The sequence below is a fragment of the Desmodus rotundus genome, chromosome 13 (genome assembly GCF_022682495.2).
Source record: "Desmodus rotundus isolate HL8 chromosome 13, HLdesRot8A.1, whole genome shotgun sequence".
Taxonomy (NCBI): Eukaryota; Metazoa; Chordata; class Mammalia; order Chiroptera; family Phyllostomidae; genus Desmodus; species Desmodus rotundus.
The window spans coordinates 86041557-86063219 of record NC_071399.1 but is presented as its reverse complement, the minus strand read 5'-3'; the positions used below and the strand labels follow the sequence as shown (position 1 = coordinate 86063219).

The following is a 21663-nucleotide window of genomic DNA, read 5'->3' as shown; positions in this document are numbered from 1 at the left end:
TAATCAAGCTCCAGAGGCAGGCCTGCTCCTCCTGGCTTTGTGATAGCCCCATTCAGGAGCCAACGAGATGTTCGGCCACGTGTTTATACCAGCGAATAAGTGTGTCTATGGCATGGAAATGTATGTGTATACTAAATAAACTCTGATGTCTATTCGAATAGAAAAAACTCGTGGCTCTGTCTTTTTAGCTCTCGGGACATGAAACAACACTATGACAATAATTAAGAAAATGCAGAGAGGGCACTGGTGGATTTTTAAAAACTATTTTAATACAAGATTAATAGCAATTTTCTATTCAAATCAGAAATGAAAAATCTTAACCTAAATAGTATTCATTCGACAGTCACATACATTGTAGGTTTTATCGGTGCACACATTTTTCCTGCATATATATTATGCATATGCACACAGAAACCTCACTCCTAGGCCATCATTAGGTTTCTTTTCATGGAAGTACCTCCTTGCAAGGCAGGGGCAAGGATTCCAGTAACTTTTCAGCTCTGAATGAGGTTCACACGGCCCCATGCTAGGCTGAGTCCCGGTGTTGTAGCAAACCACGATCCAGCAAGGCTCCAGAATGCATACCGATCGATACTCTATTTGTATAATTTGGCGTGAAACCAAACACTGGCTAATGTCCCCACTGAGGAGGAACACATTGCAAATTTTTAAGTTATGGTCTCCTTTACTCTTCTTCTGTCAAAGCTAAACTGCCACTTTTGGTTTGTTTGCTCATTTTAAAGTTAAAAGTCAGGTCTGTGAGTGACTATGAGTAAATGAAAATGAGTTTGAATTTCTGCAAGTTTTGGCTACGTCAAAACTTGCATTTGCTAACACTCCCACGTTTAATTAAACCACTTGACAATTAGCCTTGCAAATAGAAGTAACAAAAGAATCACAACTCAGGAATTTGCTAGGTTTTTATTCCTCCTTGGGGACTTCAGTTGGTGTTCAGTGTGTAGCCAGAACATATATGTAATGGCTAAAGAATTAAAGTAAGCTAAGGTCTGCAGCAGGGGACATAAATTCAATACCAGGGTTCTGCGTCCAATAATATTTTCAGTGTGTTTGAGTTATAGAATGTTACTTTTACAATTAATACAACTTGTCAAGGAATAACAGTGTTTTTCAGTGTAGACAAAGCAGTATTTTCGATCCCTTACAATGAAAACAGGTAATAGAAGCTAGGTGTCTGGGGAAGCCACTGTAAGGGAGTCAGATCGCTATTGCTGAGGTTGTTCTAGGATGGCTGTCTTCAAAGTGCCAGCTTGACCTTCCTTCAAATGACAGAAGGTTGCCGTGGCTGACCTTCAATACAGAACCATAAGCACAGCTCTCGTTCGTGAATTCGGAATTCATCCTTCTCTGCTAAAGACTTTAGCCCCTGTTTAGCTTTTGTTATAACATATACAAAGTATAATATACACCAATTACAGACGTGTAGTTCTGTTAGAAAAATACATATTATAACTAAACATGTAAATAGAGGCACTTCAATAAGCTAAGTGTTTGCAGTTATCAGCATCACCCGACAATTTCTAGCGTCCAACTTCAGGGAGCCCATTCCTCTCTACTTGAAACAAGAGTTATGATGTCATCACAGAATTGAGGGGACATCAAAGCAAAGAAGTCAGTTGTGAAGAATAATGGAGCATCCTTGCTTCCCATCTTGATGCTGAAATGAGACAAAGTAATTTGGCCAGGGGCGGGGTGGGGTGAGGTGATTCCAAACTAGGATAACTAGATTAAATTAATTGTCAGAAAGCAAAAAAAAAAAAGATAAATTAGCCTGAAAGTCATATGACATATTAGGATGATGATAAAAACCAGAAAGTACAATTTGAGTGACATTTTGACCACATTCATGCAGGTGACCAATACTGTGGCATCATTAACTGATAGTCATTTCAGCTCTGCCTGGCTCAAATGGATTACTCTGTCTAACCAATAGGAATACTATTACTAACTAAGGTGTCGAAACAGATGAAGCGGGTGTTTATATCTTATCTGTGCGTTTAGCATGTATAGAAGCTGGGTTTGTATTCATTAATATAATGTGTCTTCTCACACATGCACAAAACCATTTTGGGTTGAGAGCGCAAGGAAAACAAGGCATTCTGATCTATTCCACAGAAGACAATGCAGACACATTTTACAGAGGAAAGATTTGGGGTTTAAAGCCATAAAAACAAATTATTACTCAAATATTCTGGCCAAGGAAGGTTGACTTAATTTGTATTGCACCTTAATTATCTGGAGAAAGACAAACCTGATTTCTGAACATATGACAAAATGGGCAACATAAATGACTGGTCCTTCATAGAGATGTTTCATGTGCAACCGGTGAAAGAAAGCTGGGGTCTGGGAGTGAAATGCTCTCTAGACATACGGAATGCTGAATTCAGTAAAGTGTTAATTTCATACAGATTTAAATGAAAAGATGCCACAAAGTCTCTCAGAATCCTATGTTTCATATTTCATTAGGCATACCCAATAGCTAAAGAGGCTTCTAAACACTTTGTTTTGCAAAAGTGCTCAATTATATTTGATCCTATGGTGCCGCATATATTCTACTTTAATGGGACGACTAAATCAATAACTAATTATAATTTTGATGAAAAGAGGGATTGAAAAACACCATTTACGTGTCATTACTGTCAATGGGTTAATTAAAATGTGACCAGTATACTAGGGTGTCTTAAAACACTAGTTTTCCCAACCCCAGGTGAATCATAAAAACCAAGAAATACATGGACAGCCAACTGTATTTGTAAAGCCCCGTTTCAGTTTATTTTGCTTCTCTCTGTCAGGGGGAGCGCAGGGCCTCGCTTTGGCACACGATCCACCGTGAGGCTGTGCCTCTGAGTTGGCCGCTTGCATTAGGACATTTCTCCAAGTGCCACGCAGGAATCCTAAACTGAAGGTGTTGTACCTGAAAGCAATGGTTGTGCGTGAGTAACACATTCTTTACGCACGGTTTCCGTCACCAGTGAAGTCCTAGACGCCCACGGCTCTCTCCATGAGCCCGGTCTGTTCTGGAGCGTCCAGGACAGAGCACGCTCGTGCAAAAAGGGTGTGCCCTGGCAAACTTTTAATAAATGGACAGTAAGATACGTAAAAAGATCTCTTTCTTGATTCTTGGTGCTCGCGGACCATTGAAGTATCCTTTCTCTGAGCAGCACAAAGCAAGAAGAGCTGGTTGACAAAACATTTTTTGTTACAAAGGTGTGTCAACCCTGAGCTTGGAATTAAGAAGTTAAAATCTGTGATTTTATATATATATATATATATATAGATATAAAAATAGATGATCATACTAAGACTAAAAAAGTGAAAGAAATCTCCATGTCAATACTATATATATATTTTTTGTCTTGACTTTTTCGGTTTTGTTGTGAGTTATTTTCTAAGAGAATGCCCTTGTAATGCAGAAACCAAGAGACACAAAGCAAATGGCTAAACTGAAAAACTCGCTGATGGATCTAATTGCTTATCAGTTTGTTAAAAGAACTCTTCCTTTGGGAGGGTAATGAGCACAGGGGCAGAGACCGAATTGATGTCCAACCTGCGGCTAAAGCAAAGCTATTGGGTTGTTGACGATTATTTTCAATTCAGACCCTTGAGGAGGATGAACTGATGGGGGTGTCCACTAGTAGCCGAAGATGAAGGGGAACATCTCTGCCAATTGGATCCAGTAGACAGACGTGAAGAGAATTAAGGAGCAGGAACCGTTCCTGCAACTGAAATTGGGCAGGGCAAGCGAGAGGTGCTGAGGTGTAGCAACATTTCGTGTGACATTAAAGGTAAAATTCTAAATTTAGTATCAGTACCTCTAAATCAGTTTGGTGTTGTGTGGTTACAGTGCAAGACAATACCTCCAAGACAACAGTGTATTTTCGCTACACTACAAACATTTTCAAACTTTCTCCCCGTCGCATTTTTTTTTTTTAAACCCGATTAGTCACAGAAAAGCATATTCTGGCCGTTGCCTGGCAATGCTGAACCTACAGCGTTAAAACTCTTTTATTTTTCTCTCTTGTTTGCTTCTTTGTTGAAAATGCAAGTTGTCTTGGGGTTTGGCCTGATTTTACAAAGGAAATTATTTTCTTCTCATTTTTTTTTAAAGTTGTTACAAATGGGGAGAAAGAAACTCACAACGTGAGATTCCTTTACTTCTGCAGCATAAAAGCAAATGAAGGTAAGAAAATCTCCTGGTACGAAAGATTTGAGTAAGAATTCTCTAGAATAAACAAGGTCCCCACAGAGAGCGAGGGAAAGAGGACGCAGTCCAGTCTGGCACCCGGGACTCTTTGGGAAAACAAAAAGCGAGGCAGAGTGCAGTACTGCTCTTCTCCTAGAAACGGTAAGTTTTTGTGGCATGGCCCATTGTCCAAGAGTGTAAGAAAAGAAGTGAGCCGGCTGTTCAAAGAGCTAAAACGCAGTTTCACGGAGCAAACACCCAGGATTATCTGCAGAGTCTCTGTAGGGCCAGGACGATGCAGACGAGGGACGCGGAGAGCAGCAGCGAGGGGCCTGGCTGCGCTGCGGCTGAGTCTACTTCTCTCCGGTCGGGATCCACCGCAGGGGCTTCCGTGGTGACAAACTCAAACTCCGTGGGGCACACGTCATCCATGCACCCACTGCCACTCCCAGAGCCGCTGGATTCATCGCCTGGGGCGGGCAGATGGACAAAGAAAGTTAGACCACAACCTGGAAAGACGAGGAGTGCAGTAGATTTGGGTGGGGTGGTGGGAGGGGCCAGCTCCCTGCAGAAGGCCTCCCCACCACCTCAATAGGCTTTCTTTTTAACCGGCAGCTTTGGGATGGATGGGCGGGTGGACGGCAGGAAAATAGAGGTAAGAAATACAGTCACATTGATACCCAGTTACCCAGCTAAGAAACACCTGACTTCCAGATCTAAGGAGAAGCCGTCCCTACCATGTTGGCTTTGGAAATATATTTCTTATTCTGGCCAATATTTAAATTACTTTAAGAAATTTCATTCTTTGCTCTTTTTGTACCTCAGAGCCATTGTTCTTAGTGATTATCATGCTTTTAGAAAGGATTTTGGAAGGGTTTTTAATTTTTCTATTTTAAAAGATTTCATTTATTTTTAGAGCGAGGGGAAGGGAGGGAGAACGAGAGGGAGAGAAATACTGCATGTCCCCAGGTGGGAGACATGGCCTACAAACCAGGCATGTGTGCTGACCAGGAATCCAGCCAGCAGCCCTCTGCTTTGTGGGACAAGGCCCAACCCACAGAGCCACGCCAGTCAGGGTGAAGGATTTTTTGAAGTAAGGAGGCATAAGAGGGGAACTATTTTGCACTGTTGGTGGGAATACAGACTGGTGCAGCTACCGCGGAAAGCGCTATGGAGATACCTTAAGAAATTAAAAGTGGATCTGCCTTTTGACCCAGTGATCCCACTTCTGGGAATGTATCTGAAGAAACGCAAAGCACTCACTGGAAAGAACATAAGCACCCCTGTGCTCACTGCAGCTTTATTTACAATCACCAAGATAAGGAAGCTGCCCAAGTGCCTATCAGTAGGTGAATGGATAGAACAACTATGGGACGTTTACACAACGGAATACTATTCGGCCATAAAAAAGAAGAAAGTTTTATCCTTTGCGACAGCATGGATGGACCTGGAGAACATTATGCTGAGTGAAATAAGCAAGTCAGAGAAAGACAAATACCATATGATCTCACTCACATGTGGAATATAAGGAACACATTGAACTAACAAGCAAAGCAGAGACAGACTCATAGATAGAGAGCAGGATGACAGTTATTGTGGGTGGCAGAGGTTAGGGGTGGAGGGATCAAGCAAAAAAGGAAAAAGGACTCATGGACATGGACAACAGTGTGGTGACTGCAGGGGGAGGGGGGTAAAAGGGGCTTAAATGGTAATGGGAAAAACACAGTAAAAATAATAAAACACTGAAGTAGGGAGGGGTGATAGTGAGGGAAACAAACACTGCACGTGGGAAATTGGAGGAGCAGCAGCACGCAGTTGTGGGAGGCACGTATTGTTACTTTTGACTACTTTTTTCCACCTCTGTTCCCCTAAGAACAAGGTTAGACTGTTTCAAGCGGCCTCTCCCTTTAAACCAGGGTTGATTAACTACGGGTTTCAGGTGGATCTGGCTTGCTGCTTGTTATTGCACGACCCACAACCCAAGAGTGGTTTTTATGTTTTCAAGTGTTTGAGGGAAAACATGAAAAGTAATATTTTGTGGCGTGTAAAAAGTGTACGTGTGGAATCTAAGGTTCAGTGTCCACAGACACAGTTACACTGGAATGCAGTCATTCGCTTACACGTTGTCGGATTCTGAGTTTACACATAGCCCTCAGAGCCGAACATAATTTAAGAACTGATCCTTTACCAAAAACGTTTGTCATTTCCTTCTTGAAAGCAATGCCTCGGGGCCCAAACACCTTGTGTTCTCAGTGCGGCATCTTTCTTGCTGGTCCAACACGCCTCGGGGCCTGCTCTATTCTCCCTTCTTCCTGCTTGGCTCCTTCCTGTTCCCTAAACCCTGTGTCTCAGACCTGGGTCCAGACCAGGCTCCATCCAATTCCTCACTGTGGGCAAGTGTGATGTTTACTTGTCTTCCTGTTTCCTGTTAATTTCCTCCGTGAGGGTGTAAACTTGTTGAGGGCAGAGACTTTGTGTAACTGTTCACTTCTGGTCCTCATTGCCTTTAGTGGTCCCTGGCATACAGCAAGGGCTCAATAAATAACTCGCTGAATACATAAATGTGCCTTCGGCCGTTCACCTGACTTCTGCCAGTGTCCTCATCTCATAAAGTACAGGCGGTAAGATTGACCTTGCAGACCCTGTGTGAAGACACCCTGATACTATGTGTGTGAACGCCAACCCCGGCGCTTGCAATGATGCCTGGTAGGGGGGTGGGGCAGGGGGAGGAAGGTTCCCGCAGCAAAGACAACCTAGGTTTTCACGTGCGGTATTTTCTTGAAGTGATCAAGGGTCAACCAGTTAGCCTTGCTGAGGCTCTCTGTGTCTTCTTCTCTAAAAATGAGAATAATCCTCTTTCGCAGAATTGTTAAGGGGTCTGCATGACACACTGCTCCTGGGAGGACTCAGGAAATTGTAAACCTGGTAATGACATTTACTATGCCCCCATGCGTTCAATGATTCCATCCAAGAGCCCCAGCTCCTCCTTGCTGGCGGCTAATGGTGATGGGCTTGCCAAGCAGCTCCTGAAAGGCTGGTGCCGTTTTGGCTGCTTGATGCTGCTTAGGTAAAGCTAAGGTAACGTCTCCTGGGTGAGAAAGGCACAGCTCATCACAATTTTTTTTTTAAGGGACATCTGAATACCAGACAAGATTGCTTGAATACACTATACCAGGTTCTTAACATTTTCTCTGATTTGTCTTTAGTGGCCTTCTCAAGGGGGAAAAGGCCCATTAATTAAATCCAGAGATATCAGAATTGCTAAGGGGATTGCCCTAAACACGAGTATTACGAACGAGAAGTTATATAACCTTTACAAAGATATGATTAAAGAGGTTTAGAAGATTAAAATGGGGTAAGCAAATAATGACAAGATTTCAGACGAGAAAAGTAATGGCCCCACCTCTTTCTGAAAAGGAATCAAAAATACAGGGGTGATTTTTTAAAATGTCAAAAGCAAGAAGGGTGATGCCAGCCAGAAAATGTGATAATGGTTTGTATCCTAAAATAAAGGGTCAAATTTGGTACTTGGGTTACAGTTAAGTGACCTTCTCTCTCTCTCTCTCTTTTAAAAAGATTGTATTTATTTTTAGAGAGAGAGGAAGAGAGGGAAAAAGAGAGGGAGAGAAACATCAATGTGTGGTTGCCCCTCACATTCCCCCAACTAGGGAACCTGGTCCTCAACACAGGCACGTGCCCTGACTGGGAGTTGAACCGGTGACCCTTGGTTTTGCAAGCTGACACTCAATCCACTGAGCCACACCAGCCAGGGTGTGATTCTCTTTCTTAACTGTTGATGATTTTTGTTTCCTTTTGCAGCAAAACTCTCCTCAAGGACATTCCCTAAGCATTACAAATTGACATGTATATAACCTCTTTAGGTCAGAGAGGAGAAACAAGGCCAACATCAACTAATTGTTATGCATCTTGAATAATTTATTCCAGTAGTCATTACCCAGATAATGAAGCATTTGGTTAGCTAGGGAAGAGAGAAGGGATAAATTGAGATGAGTGGGGCCAGTCAAGGAGAAAAGGAGAAGCAGAAGACGCTAAAAGCGTGTGTAATATTTTCTTCTGAAGAGAAAAGGAGAGGCTTAGTAAAGAGAGAGAAATAATAGGACGAGCCTGAGAAATTTTATAGCAATGAAGTCTATCGGGTTGGCAATTACCCTGCATGTAGAAAATTATTTTTTGTTATTTAAAATAGAATAAAGCACTAAAAATTTTCTGCGGGGGACAACTCAGTAGGAGGATGGCTAAGACTTAGATGACTTAATGCCTTCCATCTGTGACTTCTGTCTGTCTCATTAATTCGAGCACACAGCAGCATCTTTTGCTTCAGTGACCAAATTGCAGAACCACTGGCAACTCCACATCTCGTGTTCGAGAAGTCTTTTCCTGAGAACTCTCTCTGTAAGGGTACTTACTGAAAAACCCAAAACAACAACACAAAGATAAAAAGAACTTGCCCTAATAGTTTCATGTCAATGTTCACTTAATCGTCTTCCTGGTCATTTTTGATGCTTTTATGATATTTAATATAGTAGTCAAGCATAACACTGCACCTGTATTTTACTATTTCTTGTAACAGTTTATATAAATGTTGATGGTTCCTGTATGTGTGTGACTGGATAGGGAGAGGTCCAATGTCGTTGAATCCATGGCACATGAGATATTATCTTAGCTCCTTTAAATATGGTCTCTAATGATTTACTTCCCAACAACCTCTTAGACAGGGCTGCTTCTCATTCTATAGAATAATTTGTTAAAGACCCCAGTTCATGAGGGACAAAACAGAGATTCTACCCCAGCCTTGTCTGAGCAATCTTTAGAACATTTTGTTTTTTGGCTGTTGGGGGTGGGAGAAGGGGCCAGGGCTTGGGGACAGCATCATAAATGTTGATGGGGACAGGAGAAAGTAAAAACATTACTTTGTTGCTTTATCACTAAGGGATCAACGGGAGGATGAAGCATACTTTCAGCTGCGGTGTAGCTGAAAGACGAGCCACGACTTTAGTAGTGTGCCATGTTTTGTGGATCAGAGCTTTCTGTCCGAGGGACTATGGCCAGCTCTGCAGATTGGACAAGACTGACACACGATGAAAGGGGCACATTGCTCTTGAAGAGAAACGGTGTATACTCTTCGGTAACCATCGTCCCTCTGGGGGTCCCTGGGAAAGGCTTTCTTACTTGTGTCCTGGAAGTTGACGTCGTTGCCATTGTATGCGTTCTTTAGTTTGTTGGTCATCACTCGGAGGGCCATGATCTGCTGCCTGATGAAAGTGTCGGGCCGAGTGATGTCCACGTCCACCTCCGGATTGTTGATCTGGTTGGTCAGCCCATCGTTCATGATCTCGGGCAAGTATCTGCCGGGCACAGAGGGAGAGAACAGAGGAGGGTGAGGCAGGAGGGACCTGGGAGCTGAGTTCTGCTGTGCTGTTTCTGTGAGCTGAAACACCGGCCAGAAACGGGGCCAGCTCCTGGGGGAAAAAGCCGACGTGAACACCTGAAAGAAATGTTCTCGGAGGGAGATGTGGCCACAGTGGCTTCACCGTGGTTTTCTTAGGTTGGCTTGTCTACAAATGAAAGCTCAGTTAAAGACTCACAGAAATTATTACTTAAGATTAACTACTCTTTCTCTCTCCATCCCAAATGTTAGATACTTAAGAACTTGATAGCTTCCTCAACTCTCCTGTGAATTTTGCTAGTAACAACTCAACTTGTAAATTACAGATGACCTTAGAAAGGACGCTCTTTCTCAATGGAAGAGGCCCTACCTCAGATTGTAATCAGAAGAATCTTCCAGACTAAAAAAAAAAGCCTTGGAAAGTTTGCGGAGTCACCAGGGATTGCTGGAATACTTGAGGGGTCCATTAGGGGTTTTATTTTGTAATAGAGTCTTGGGTCTAATCCCATATTGTGTAAAACTGAAGGTAAAATCGAATGGTTCTTTAGTTTTCTTATTTGTACCGAAATGGCAAATTTATATTGATACTTCTTTTACTTGTACTAAAATGTCAAAACAGTCAGACCTTCAGCATCAACTGCCTAAGCTGCCTAGGCGTGTTGATACCAGGGGAGACCGAATTGCTCGGAAAGGTGGTCACAGCCCTTTCTGATGTCTTACTCCCCTGACCTGCCGGCTTCCCTTCCTCCTACTCTCCTCACAAAGCGTCTCCCACCTGTTTCTTCTCTCCCAGTTCCCGTGCCCCTCACTGGAGTGCAGACAGCTGCAGCAGCCTCCAGCTGACTTCCCTGTCCTGTCTTTCCTTTGCAGCACCTTCTGCCCATGCTATCTGATTCATCTTCATAAAGTATTGCCTTCTTCAGGTCCTTCTTCTGTTTCAAAACTTTTGGTGATCGTACCTAATGTGCACGGACAGCTTACTAAAGCCAGGTACTGTGCCAAGTACTTGGACGTGCGTTTTAACATTCAATCTCCCAGCAAATCTAGGAGGTAGTACTATTTTATTCCCATTGTGTAAAGTAGAAAACAGAGGCCTAGTGAGGAAAAAGTAACTGTGTATAGTCGCAGAGCTAATAGATGGCCAACGATGACTACAGCCCCCAGCAGGCCAGCTTCAGAGCCCAAACACTGCACTGTACTGCCTGCTGGATCCTAAGCTACGATCCACACTTTATACCGCGGCAATTGAAGCCCCTCTCCCATCTCGTTTCTACTTTCTTATGCTGCAATAGTCCCTTCAGGGACCTTTCTTGCCTTACACAATCTGCTCCCTGTATACACCTGACACTTAACCATCCCTGTCATCTTATCCTTGCCGACAAAACACTTTCTCATTTAAGTCTCAAATATCTTGAAGACCCAGGTCAATCCTCACTTCTTCCTTTAGATATTTCCAGCCGGCAGGGAGCTGCCCGTCCTCTCGCAGGACGGCCAGGTTCAGCTGGGCATTTTGTGCACGGCATGAAGTCACCTGTGCAGGGAGTGAGGTGATGCTAAAAATCCAGCTCGAGTTCTGTGCCTGCAAAGCCATGCACCTGCAGGGCACTAGTCACCAGCAGGGCATCCTTCCTTTTCTTTTTTTGAAATCCTTTTATTATAGAAAATTTCAATATATACCAAAGTAGAAGCAATAGTATAATGAACCCCATATACCCCCCTGAGTGTGTTTTTCTAATCCCTGCCAAGGCTCTGTATTTGTCTGTGCCCTGGTGAGAAACAGGAGTTTAAAGAAGAGACTATTTATAAAGGTGGAGACAGGGTCGAAGAAAACCAGCATAGGGTGTTGAAGAGCCATGAGGCCAGAGGGTGGTGAGGTGTCCCGGATGCACAAGAACTGAAATTGCAGACAGGGGTCAAATAACAAGGCCACGGCCAAACCAAGACTCATCATTAGGGAGGGAGCCCAAGGAATGATACCCTGACCTCTCTTGCTCCTCCTTTTGAATTCTAGCTGCTGCCTCCCATTGGTTGAAAGCAAGTGGAAGCCAGCAGACAGGGGGACCCCAGCGATGCAGCGGTAGGGGTTCTCCTCCAGGGCACAGACCAGGGTGGATGGCTGAACAGTGGGTGTCATGGGGGATCACGACACCCAGCACAGACAACTGGCAGGCTGGTGGCAGCCCTGCCTAACTGCTAGTCTTACCACTGTCACTGCCTCTGTTGCTTGAAAGCTGAAAAACGCTCCCTTTCCTTTGTTTTGTGCTTTCTGTTTATATACTCTTTACGATATACTTAAAATTCTCCCCTTTCCTGCAGGTAATGCTCCAAGTTCCAGAAACAAAAGGCTCTACCCACCAGTCTTTAAAACAAGACACAGAAACACACAGGGTAACGTATATTTAAGCCACTTTCCCGCTATTGAAATCTCAGGTGTGATGTGTTTGTGTGTGAATTGGTTCGCCCAGGTCAGGTCGGAGGTTCCCTGAAGAAGCTCCGTGTCTTCATCTTGAACAAAGTCGACTGCACAAAGGTCACTACATAGTGAATAATAAAGCACACAGAGTACATTTCAGACTCTCTTCCCAAAAGCTTCGCAATATTTACTGCCTTAAAAACTGTTCTGATTGAAATTTTTACAAAGTCATGGAACTACATCATCTCTTCATTCTTGTGGGAGAGAACTTCTGTGCTGCCTTTTAATACGCCTGGCATTTCAAGAAATTCTTGGATTCTGAGGTTGTCATCCTGCTATAACTTCTGAAATGTGACATTGGATTGACTATAACTGACATCCAGTTATATGTGCCGGGCTCCGTGAGCTCTCCCTAATTATCAAAGCCCCTGGAATAAACGATCACTAGGTCAGGCCAGCCTCTGCTGGTGCTGGAGTTGAGAGGGGGCTGAAAGGCAGCCCTCGGTTCCAGCATTGCCCCTCGACATTTAGGACAATGATTCCCGCAGCTGGACCTGTGCTGAGTCAGAGGAGAACTTTGTTTCTGCCAGCTGCCGTGAGCTCTGCACGGCTGGCCGAGACTCATTTATCAGTCGCTGACTGCTATTGCTTACACTGGGAATGGTACCCCCGGGAGTCTGAGCATCCAGGAACAATAAGAGACTGCCACATACACCCAGCCTCGAACTGTGCCTACTGACGCTCAGCTGCTTACAATAAAAACAAGGAACAATGCACCTGTGTCCTCAAGAACCTGTTCTCCTTTCTGTGTATTCAAAGCGTAACTTCAGGGACTCGCTGGAAACAGAAACTGAAAAACACAGTCAAACAAGGAAAGGGCCATTTTTGTCACCGCCGCACGCATCCTGCGGTCAAATCTGTGGATGGCCGGGACGTAGCCTGATCTATCAACAGGAGCCCAGGTCAGCACCAGGACTCATGGGCCCATTGATTTGTTGCCTCTCACATCTGCTCCCTTTCTAAAAGGATCATATCCTGCAAGATTGGATATGTCTTTGAGCTCATATTACTCTTCCCTTTGTTAGATTTTGCACCAGCTCTTTGGCATGACACCATTTCATTTTTGCACCCTCATTGTTCTGGGAGACGTGGAAAGGAAGGGGAACCTTACTCCAGCTTACCAGCTGGATGCACATTTACCTGGGGCAGGGAAAACCCAGCCGTAAGCATCAACAGGGTTGTCACAGTGTGTGGATGTTTCCCGCTATGCTGTGGCAAGTGGGTGGGGCCCTTGAATAGCCAAAGATGGTTTCTCCACTTCGGTTACTTTCTATTTTGCAATAGCATGTACAGAAACAAAATCTTTGGCAGTTTTGCAGAATTATTTTTCTTCACATCCACTGTGGTCTGAATGTTTGCGCTTCCCCCCAACTCCTAGGTTGAAAAGCTAGGGCTCAGGTGATGGAATTATGAGGTGAGGCCTTTGGGAAGTGTGTAGGCAGAGCTCTCAGGATCGGGATTAGTGCCCTTACGAAAGAGGCTCCAGAGAGCTGGCCTTGCCCCTTCCGCCATGTGAGGACACAGCAGGTCCGTGACCCAGAAGAGGGTCCTCACCTGACCGTGCTGGTCTGGGACTTCTAGCCCCCAGAGGTGTGGGAAGCACATTCTGTTCATGAGATCCTCCATCTGCGGTGTTTGCTGTGGCTGCCAGCACAGACCAGGACACGTGATTTCACATCATTGATGTAGGCTTCCCTGATCACATCTGAATGTCACAGTGGACTGGGGTGGAAGAGCCTCAGGGGAATTTAGGGGGGGTCACACAGTCCACCTTGTGGGTGGCTGCAGACTCTGTGCAGGGACCGTCCCTGACAGAGTTGACAGCCTCTGGCACCTGAGAGACATGAAACCTAAGAGACAAAGACTTGTCCCCACAGAAGGGGCCCACTGTCATTGCCGCCATTCAACATCACTCCTTTCAGTTGAGATGATGGTTCCAGAAAGACCCTGTTGCTATCTGGGAGGAGCGGCATGCTCACTGATTAGGATCCAGTATTCTCATCACCGAGTGAATACTGGTAGTTGTTCTGCAGAATGGCGTTGCCTGGGGAGGCAAAAGGACCCACAACTCTCCAAGATCTAATGGGCATGGATGGACCTGGAGAGCATTAGGCTAAGTGAAATAAGCCAGGCGGTGAGGGACAAATACCATATGATCTCACCTCTAACTGGAACCTAATCAACAAGATGACAAGCAAAATATAACCAAAGACACTGAAATTGAGAACAGGCTGACAGTGACCAGAAGGGAGAGGGGAGGGGATAATGGGGGAAAAGGGTGAAGCGTTTGCAGGAACAATTGTAAAGGACACATGGACAATAACAAGGCAGGGTAGAAATAGGGGAAGGAGGTGGGGAGGGATGGGGGAAAAGGCAGAAAACTGTACTTGAACAACAATAAAACAAATGTTTTTTTTTTTTTTAAAGATCTAATAGGGTGTGAAAGCCTGAGAAGCGAGGCACTTGTCAGAAAGGCAGCTGGGTGATGCTGGTGGGGTGAACAAGAGTCCCATTGGAAGCTGGGCCAGGAATGGGGAAAAATGGGGTCCCTAGGGGCTGACCTGGGTTTGTTTGCAAGTGCCTGTCACTTCCTCTGGCTGCTCCTGCCTCGAGGCACACTTTAGGATGGTGGAAAGCAGTTTCCGTTCTGTTTTTGCCACAAATGAGCTCCAGTCAATACACGTCTCTATAGCAATTTCAAATTCTCAGATACAGATTCATTCACCTCCAGTGCATGTAAGCGTTGTACTGATGTAAGTAGAGATAATAGTAATACAGGTCCAAAATTCTTTATCTGCAGTCTCCAAATTAAAAAATCTCCTAAGTTCTTTTTCTGCAATCCGTTTATTACCAATCTCTGATCTGGTCTGAACCGCGGCTAATGAGAGTCCTCATTTACCCCACTTAGTGCAAATAGTAATACATTTTGCTACAGATATTTAATGTCTTTGCTCATGAGTTTCAGCCCCAGATTCCCCTGGGAGAACGCTCTAAAAAATGTATGCATGGGGATGATTTTCCAAAATCTACAAATTCTGAATTCTGAGACACCTGCAGGCTCGAGGGTCTCAGATAAGGGACTGTGGGTCTACGGTATCTACAGCCACCTGCAGAAGCTTTCTTACAGTCTAAGTTCTTACTTCACACCCCTTTGGAGGGGTGGTATTAAAAAAGACCAAAAGCACAAAATCACACATGTTGGAGAGGGCACAGAGTGTATTGTACACGCTTGTCATAAGTTTCGATTGCCACACCATCCATGTCCAGAGACATCCATCTTGGGTGAACATAAGGACAGCTGTATGACACAGCCACCAACAGAAAAATCAGGCCAGGAACTAGGCCACCTCATTTGTGAAGGTCCCCCTTTAGAAAGCCCTGGGTAACCTAGAAAACTGACCACTCCAGGGGCTACCCATGTCCTTTCCCATGTTCTAATTCCAGCTTTCCTGCTTTCACCTTGCCAGTAAAGAGTGAACCCTGGAAACTGTCAGCACCCCACTGTTGAACCCTAATAAAGGCAGAGCCGCAGGCTCTCTCTCTCTCTCTCTACCCATGCCATTCATCCCCCAGGACCTGTGAGCAATAAATCTTGTTCCTCGAAGTTCCCTCCCTGATGGTTTCTTGCTACAGTGCAGTGATCATAATAAGAACCACAAGAGGGAACCCAGCTGTAAATTTGGCTCACAGTGCAGGAAATGTCTGTGGAACTTGCTGTGAGTGATGTGTGACCGGGCCATACAGCAGGCATTCCTAACCAGTGGCAATGCCATCGATACCCTTGAAACTGACGAAACTGGGAAAGCTGGAGGTCTTTGTGTATTGCTAGACGGAATGTACAATGGTGCAGGTGCCATGGAAAACAGTATGAAACTCAAAACACGAAACAGGAAATTACCATGTGATCCAGCAATTCCACTTCTGGAATTATCATTCCAAAAAGAATTGAAAGCCAAGTACTTGAACAATTATTTGCACACTCATGTTCATAGCAGCTTTGTTAACAGTAGCCAAAAGGCCAAAGCAACCCAAGTGTCCACTGAGGAATGAATGGAGAAACCAAATGTGTGATATACAGATGGTATGTTCAGCCTTAAAAAGGAAGGAGATTCTGACACATGCTACTACATGGGTGAACCTTAAAGATATCATGCTAAGTGAAATAAGCCTGTCACAAGAGGACAATTACTATATGATTCTGCTTCTATGAGGTACCTGAAATAGTCAAATTCATAAAGACAGTAGAATGCTGGTTGCCAGGGGCTAGGGAGGGAGGATCAGAGTGGGGTTGAATGGGCGGCGAGTTTCAGTTCAGGAAGAGGAAAAAGTTTGTTGGGTGGACGGTGGTGATGCTGTGCAATGAGCGAATGGGCTTAATGCCACCGAACCGTACACTTGACGATGACAAAAGTGGTCAATCTTAAGTTATATATATTTTACCACAATTAAAAAAAAATCTGAGATCTACTGTCTTGGACAGGAACCAAGATGGCGGCGTAGGTAGACACACTGCGCCTCCTCGCACAACCAGAACTGACAGAGAATCGAGCAACAAGGGGGACCAACACCAAGGAAATAGAAAATAAACATTCACCTAGACTGGTAGGAGGGGCAGAGACGGGCACCGGGGTGGAGAGGACTCGCGTGGCTGTGGCGGGACTGAGACTCGCGGAGTGTGGGACCAACGGAGCAGGCAGTCCGAGCACTAGCAGACCTTGCGGCCCCACATTTGCACAGATAAACTGAGAGGGCCGGACTCAGAGTGGCGGAGAGTGGGGCAGGCAGAGTGGCAGGTAGCACCCTGTGGCCCCACCTTAGCGCAGATAAACCGGACAAACGGCGGGAAGCGAAGCAGACCGAGCAACCCAGGGCTCCAGCTCGGGGGAAATAAAGCCTCAAACCTCTGATTGAAAGTGCCCCTGGGGGTTGTGGCGGCAGCAGGAGAGACTCCCAGCCTCACAGGAGAGGTTGTTGGAGCGACCCACAGGGGCCTAGAGTGTGCACAGGCCCACTTACTCGGGAACCAGCACCAGAGTAGCCCAGTTTGATTGTGGGTATCGGAGTGAAAGATTGAAATCCGGAGGAGAGTGAGGCGGGCGCCATTGCTCCCACTCGGCCCCTCCCCCACGTACAGCGTCACAGCGCAGCGACCAGCATTACCCCGCCCCGGTGAACACCTAAGGCTCCACCCCTTAAAGTAACAGACGCCAAGACAAACAAACAAACAAACGAACAAAAAATGGCCCAAATGACAGAACACTTCAAAGCTCCAGAAAAAATACAACTAAGCGACGAAGAGATAGCCAACCTATCAGATGCACAGTTCAAAGCACTGGTTATCAATATGCTCACAGACTTGGTTGAATCTGTTCGAAAAACAGATGAAAAAATGAAGCCTATGCTAAGAGAAACAAAGAAAAATGTACAGGGAACCAATAGTGATGAGAAGGAAACTGGGACTCAAATCAATGGTATGGACCAGAAGGAAGAAACAAACGTCCAACCAGAAAAGAATGAAGAAACAAGAACTTGGAAAAATGAGGAGAGGCTTAGGAACCTCCAGGACACCTTGAAACGTTCCAACATCCGAATTATAGGGGTGCCAGAAGGAGAAGAGGAAGAACAAAAAATTGAAAACTTATTTGAACAAATAATGGAGAACTTCCCCGATCTGGCAAAGGAAATAGACTTCCAGGAAGTCCAGGAAGCTCAGAGAGTCCCAAAGAAGCTGGACCCAAGGAGGAACACAACAAGGCACATCATAATTACATTACCCAAGATTAAATGCAAGGACCTACATCCAAGATTACTGTATCCAGCAAAGCTATCATTTAGAATGGAAGGGAAGATAAAGTGCTTCTCAGATAAGGTCAAGTTAAAGAAGCTCATCATCACCAAGCCCTTATTATATGAAATGTTAAAGGGAGTTACCTAAGAAAAAGAAGATTAAAAATAGGAACAGTAAAAATGACAGCAAACTCACAGTTATTAACGACCACACATAAAACAAAAACGAGAGCAAACTAGGCAAACAACTAGAACATGAGGGTTGTCAATAAGGGAGTGGGAGGGGGAGAGGGGGGTAAAGGTACAGAGAATAAGTAGCATAGATGATAGGTGGAAAATAGACAGGGGGAGGGTAAAAATAGTGTAGGAAATGTAGAAGCCAAAGAACTTATAAGTATGACCCATGGACATGAACTATGGGGAGGGAATGTGGGAGGGAGGGGGGTGGGCAGGATGGAGTGGAGTGGGGGGGAATGGGACAACTGTAATAGCATAATCAATAAATATATTTAAAAAAATCTGTTTTAAGTATAACCTTCTAACGTTCTTAATGTAGATTCCTTTTTTCCATTTCCATTTTTCCTTACTAGGAAGTGGAATCACTCAAAGCATGCTGTAACTTTATGCTTTAAAGGAATTTATAAATTCTTGGAGCCTGCTCAGCTAGGGCTGTCCGTGGGTTGGGCACTTCAAAGAGATGAGACACTGCAGAACGGTCAGAGGCACGGAGACTGACCCAGGCTGCTGGCAATCCATCTGACACCCAGCAATGTGATCACAGGCAAGTCATTTAGCTACTTTATACACTCGTTTCATACACTCATGTGTATATAAAACAGCACATTATTTGTTTCATAAGCTGCCATTTTGAGTGAAAGCATATGAAAATGCTTGGAAAATATAACACACTCTGCAATTCTAATACATTCTTATGAAGACTAAGTTGCCAACACAGCTCCCTCAAACGCCACGCTTGTTTCTTAGGCCTGCCTGACAGCAGCAGATTTTGGAGTTTTAGCGCGTAAATTCATGCACAGAGGAATGATTTCTTTTGGCTTTCCTCCAGCTGGAGAGTGTGTGGCAGGAAATAGTTTGGGGACTCTTGGAGGACACACGGCTCATTGGTAGCGGCAGGGAGCAGAAGCTACTTTTCTTTGACTTGGCCTCTTAACTCACTGGCAGGAGCTCCCAAGCCCATTCTTTCTTGGTAGAACCGGAGACAGCAAACTGCAGTGCGGATGGGAAAGAAGACCCACGAGCCAGGTTTCAGGGCTGTGACTGCCCACGGCTGTGGGCTTCCTTCCTATTGTTGGTAGCCACATTTTTCACTGTTTTCAGGAGGTGCACACAGGGTCCCTGTCCCCCAGGATAGTCAGCCCTCCTCACGGGGTCTTCCCTCCCGAGGGTTCCACAGAAGATAAGTGGGCGATCAGGGATGCCAGCCTTGACAGCTGCCAGTTCTCTCTCCAGACTGATTTCCCACCTTCCCGAGGTGTTTCCCAGCTGGGGATGCATCGAGGATTTTACAGCCCTTTAGCATGCAGCTAGAGTGCTTTAGGACATATTTTGCAATCAGACTAAGACAATATTGTCCTGCCAGATCTGCCAAGTCACTGTCCTTGACGGATTTCTCATCCCCATGCATCATTTCGTCCCTCTTCCATCTGCTCACACTTACCCAGTCATGACTTGCTATTTTCTTTGCCTAGTCAATCCACTCAGTGGCGGGTGACAGTGACTGATCTATTTTCTAGATTTTTTTTTCTTTCTAATTTTCCAGTTTCTGACAATTTACTGTACATACCTCCTGGCTGCAGGTAGGATTTCCTTGGGGTAGCAGTTATTTCTGTGAAGATCAGGTGCCTTAAAAGACAGCAGAGGCTCCCTGCAAAAGCTCTGTTTCCAAACGACCCAATTAATCCCCACCCCTTACCCAGCATCTTTGATCGCCTCCTCCCTGGGGCTGTTTTAAAGAAAGGACACAGTGATGGCCACACACTGGCTTGCAAGAAGCGAAAGTGGAAAGTTGCTTTTGCCAATTTTATGCGGAGAGGGGGGATCCTGAAAATACCTAACTCAAGAAACCGGAAGACTCTGTAATGCGTAAGTTCTATCATGAAACTCACGTGCTGTTGGGACCTGCCTCTCAGACTGGCTTCCATTTGTGTTTTTCCTGCCCGCTCTTATCATCTCCCATCCCCCCTTTCCTTTTTAATGCCTATGAATATACAAAAAGCATCCCCCTGAAAAGAAAGCAATCTTCAAGGAAGATATGGATGATGTGAACTGATGTGGCTGCCTCCTCAAAAAGCAAGAATCTGCTTCTATAGGAGCAAAAAGGAAGAGCTTATATGAACTCGAGGGCCTTATTTTTTTCTTTTGCTGCTGCCTGACAAAGTTCTGACCTGTATATGTTAACCATATAAAAGTTTTATTTCTTCCTGAGCCTACGCTTTCCTGCCTCCCATCTAATCATTCTTCTCTAGCTTTTGTACGGACAGCTCATTCTGGCTACCTGGCAGCCCAGGGCACCTTCTCAGCGATGACAGATGACTGCAAATATCCTCCCAGGCTCTCCAGGCTCACCTGGGGAACTTGAGGGAGCCTAGATTTGCAACCTGCACCACAACTCTTTAATTTTTTTTTCCCTTTGGCCTTCTAGATTATTATCGATTTTTTCCCCTTACTTACTAGCTTCCTTTCCATTCCTATTTGTCTGAGTTGAGTCAGAGGCTGGTGCGCCTTCTCCTGTTTCATCTTAAAACGTTGCTGAGCTAAGTGAGGAAGAGGAGGAGTGGAAGTTACCCTCGCAAATGTACTTCCTCACTGGTCACTGAAGATGCATCCTAGGCTGCCTTTCTTGGGTGGCAGGCGTTGCCATGAATTCTAAAGAAAATTCTTTATTAGCTATTGTGGGAAAGTAGAACGTAATCCTTTGTACTAACTAGTATGGACTACAATTTTGTGCTCCCCTCAAGAACCACATGTTGAAGCCCTGGTCCCCGATGCAGTGGAATTTGGAGGTGGGGCCTCTGGGAGGTCATTAGGTTTTGATAAGGTTGTGAGGGGGCATTGTGGGGATGGGACCAATGCTCTTAGAAAAAGATCAGAGTCCCTGTCTCTCTGTCATATAAGGATGCAGCGAGAAAGCAGCATCCATGAGCCAGAAAGAGAGCTCTTCCCCAGAACCCACGCCTGCTGGCACCTTGATCTTGGACTTCTAGCCTGTGAGAAATAAATTTCTGTTTCAGCCATCTGGTCTACAGTATTTTTGTTCTAGCGGCCTGAGCTGACTAAGCCACTAATTGAATCAAGCACTAGACTACCAGGTATTCAAAGTACCCACTGAGACCAGAGGTTTGTGGGGACAGTCTCTTGCAATTATGAAGGCTGTGCTGTATTTCCAGCTTACGGCTCACTCTTGATGCATGCGTGATGATTTCAACCTGGCCTGTGCTCCAGTTCTCCTTAGTGAGTGACCATATAACTGAGCCAGGTGACCTCCCAGGCCCAGGTGCTGCTGTTTTTAATATAAGCAAAGCCCCATTAAAGAGAACATCAAGGGCATCCATGAAGACAAAGAGAAAACAACAAATTGTGACCTGCTTTCTGAGGAATAAAAAGGGGAATTTCTTTCATATTAATAGGAGCTTAGAGTACAGCTGCCAGATAAAATAGAGGACTACCAGTTAACTGAATTTCAGATTAAAAAAATGAATCCTTTTGTCAGTATAAGTGTGTTGTTCCATTGCGTGCCTTGCATTTTATGGGCCAAGTCTGGCCAACTCTGCCTTA

At 44.9% G+C, this 21663-nt stretch overlaps 1 protein-coding gene across 1 annotated transcript in view; it reads right to left on the bottom strand.

The window, feature by feature from the left end:
• Positions 1–253: 253 nt before the first annotated feature.
• GPC6 (glypican 6) overlaps positions 254–21663 on the bottom strand; it is a 1001808-nt gene continuing 980398 nt past the window's right edge. The window contains exons 8-9 of the mRNA XM_024567031.4: positions 9392–9567; positions 254–4671 (exon numbers count right to left, since the gene is read on the bottom strand). Of these exons, the coding sequence (XP_024422799.2) occupies positions 4466–4671; positions 9392–9567 (382 nt within the window). The 3' untranslated portion in view covers positions 254–4465. The remainder of the gene's footprint in view (positions 4672–9391; positions 9568–21663) is intronic.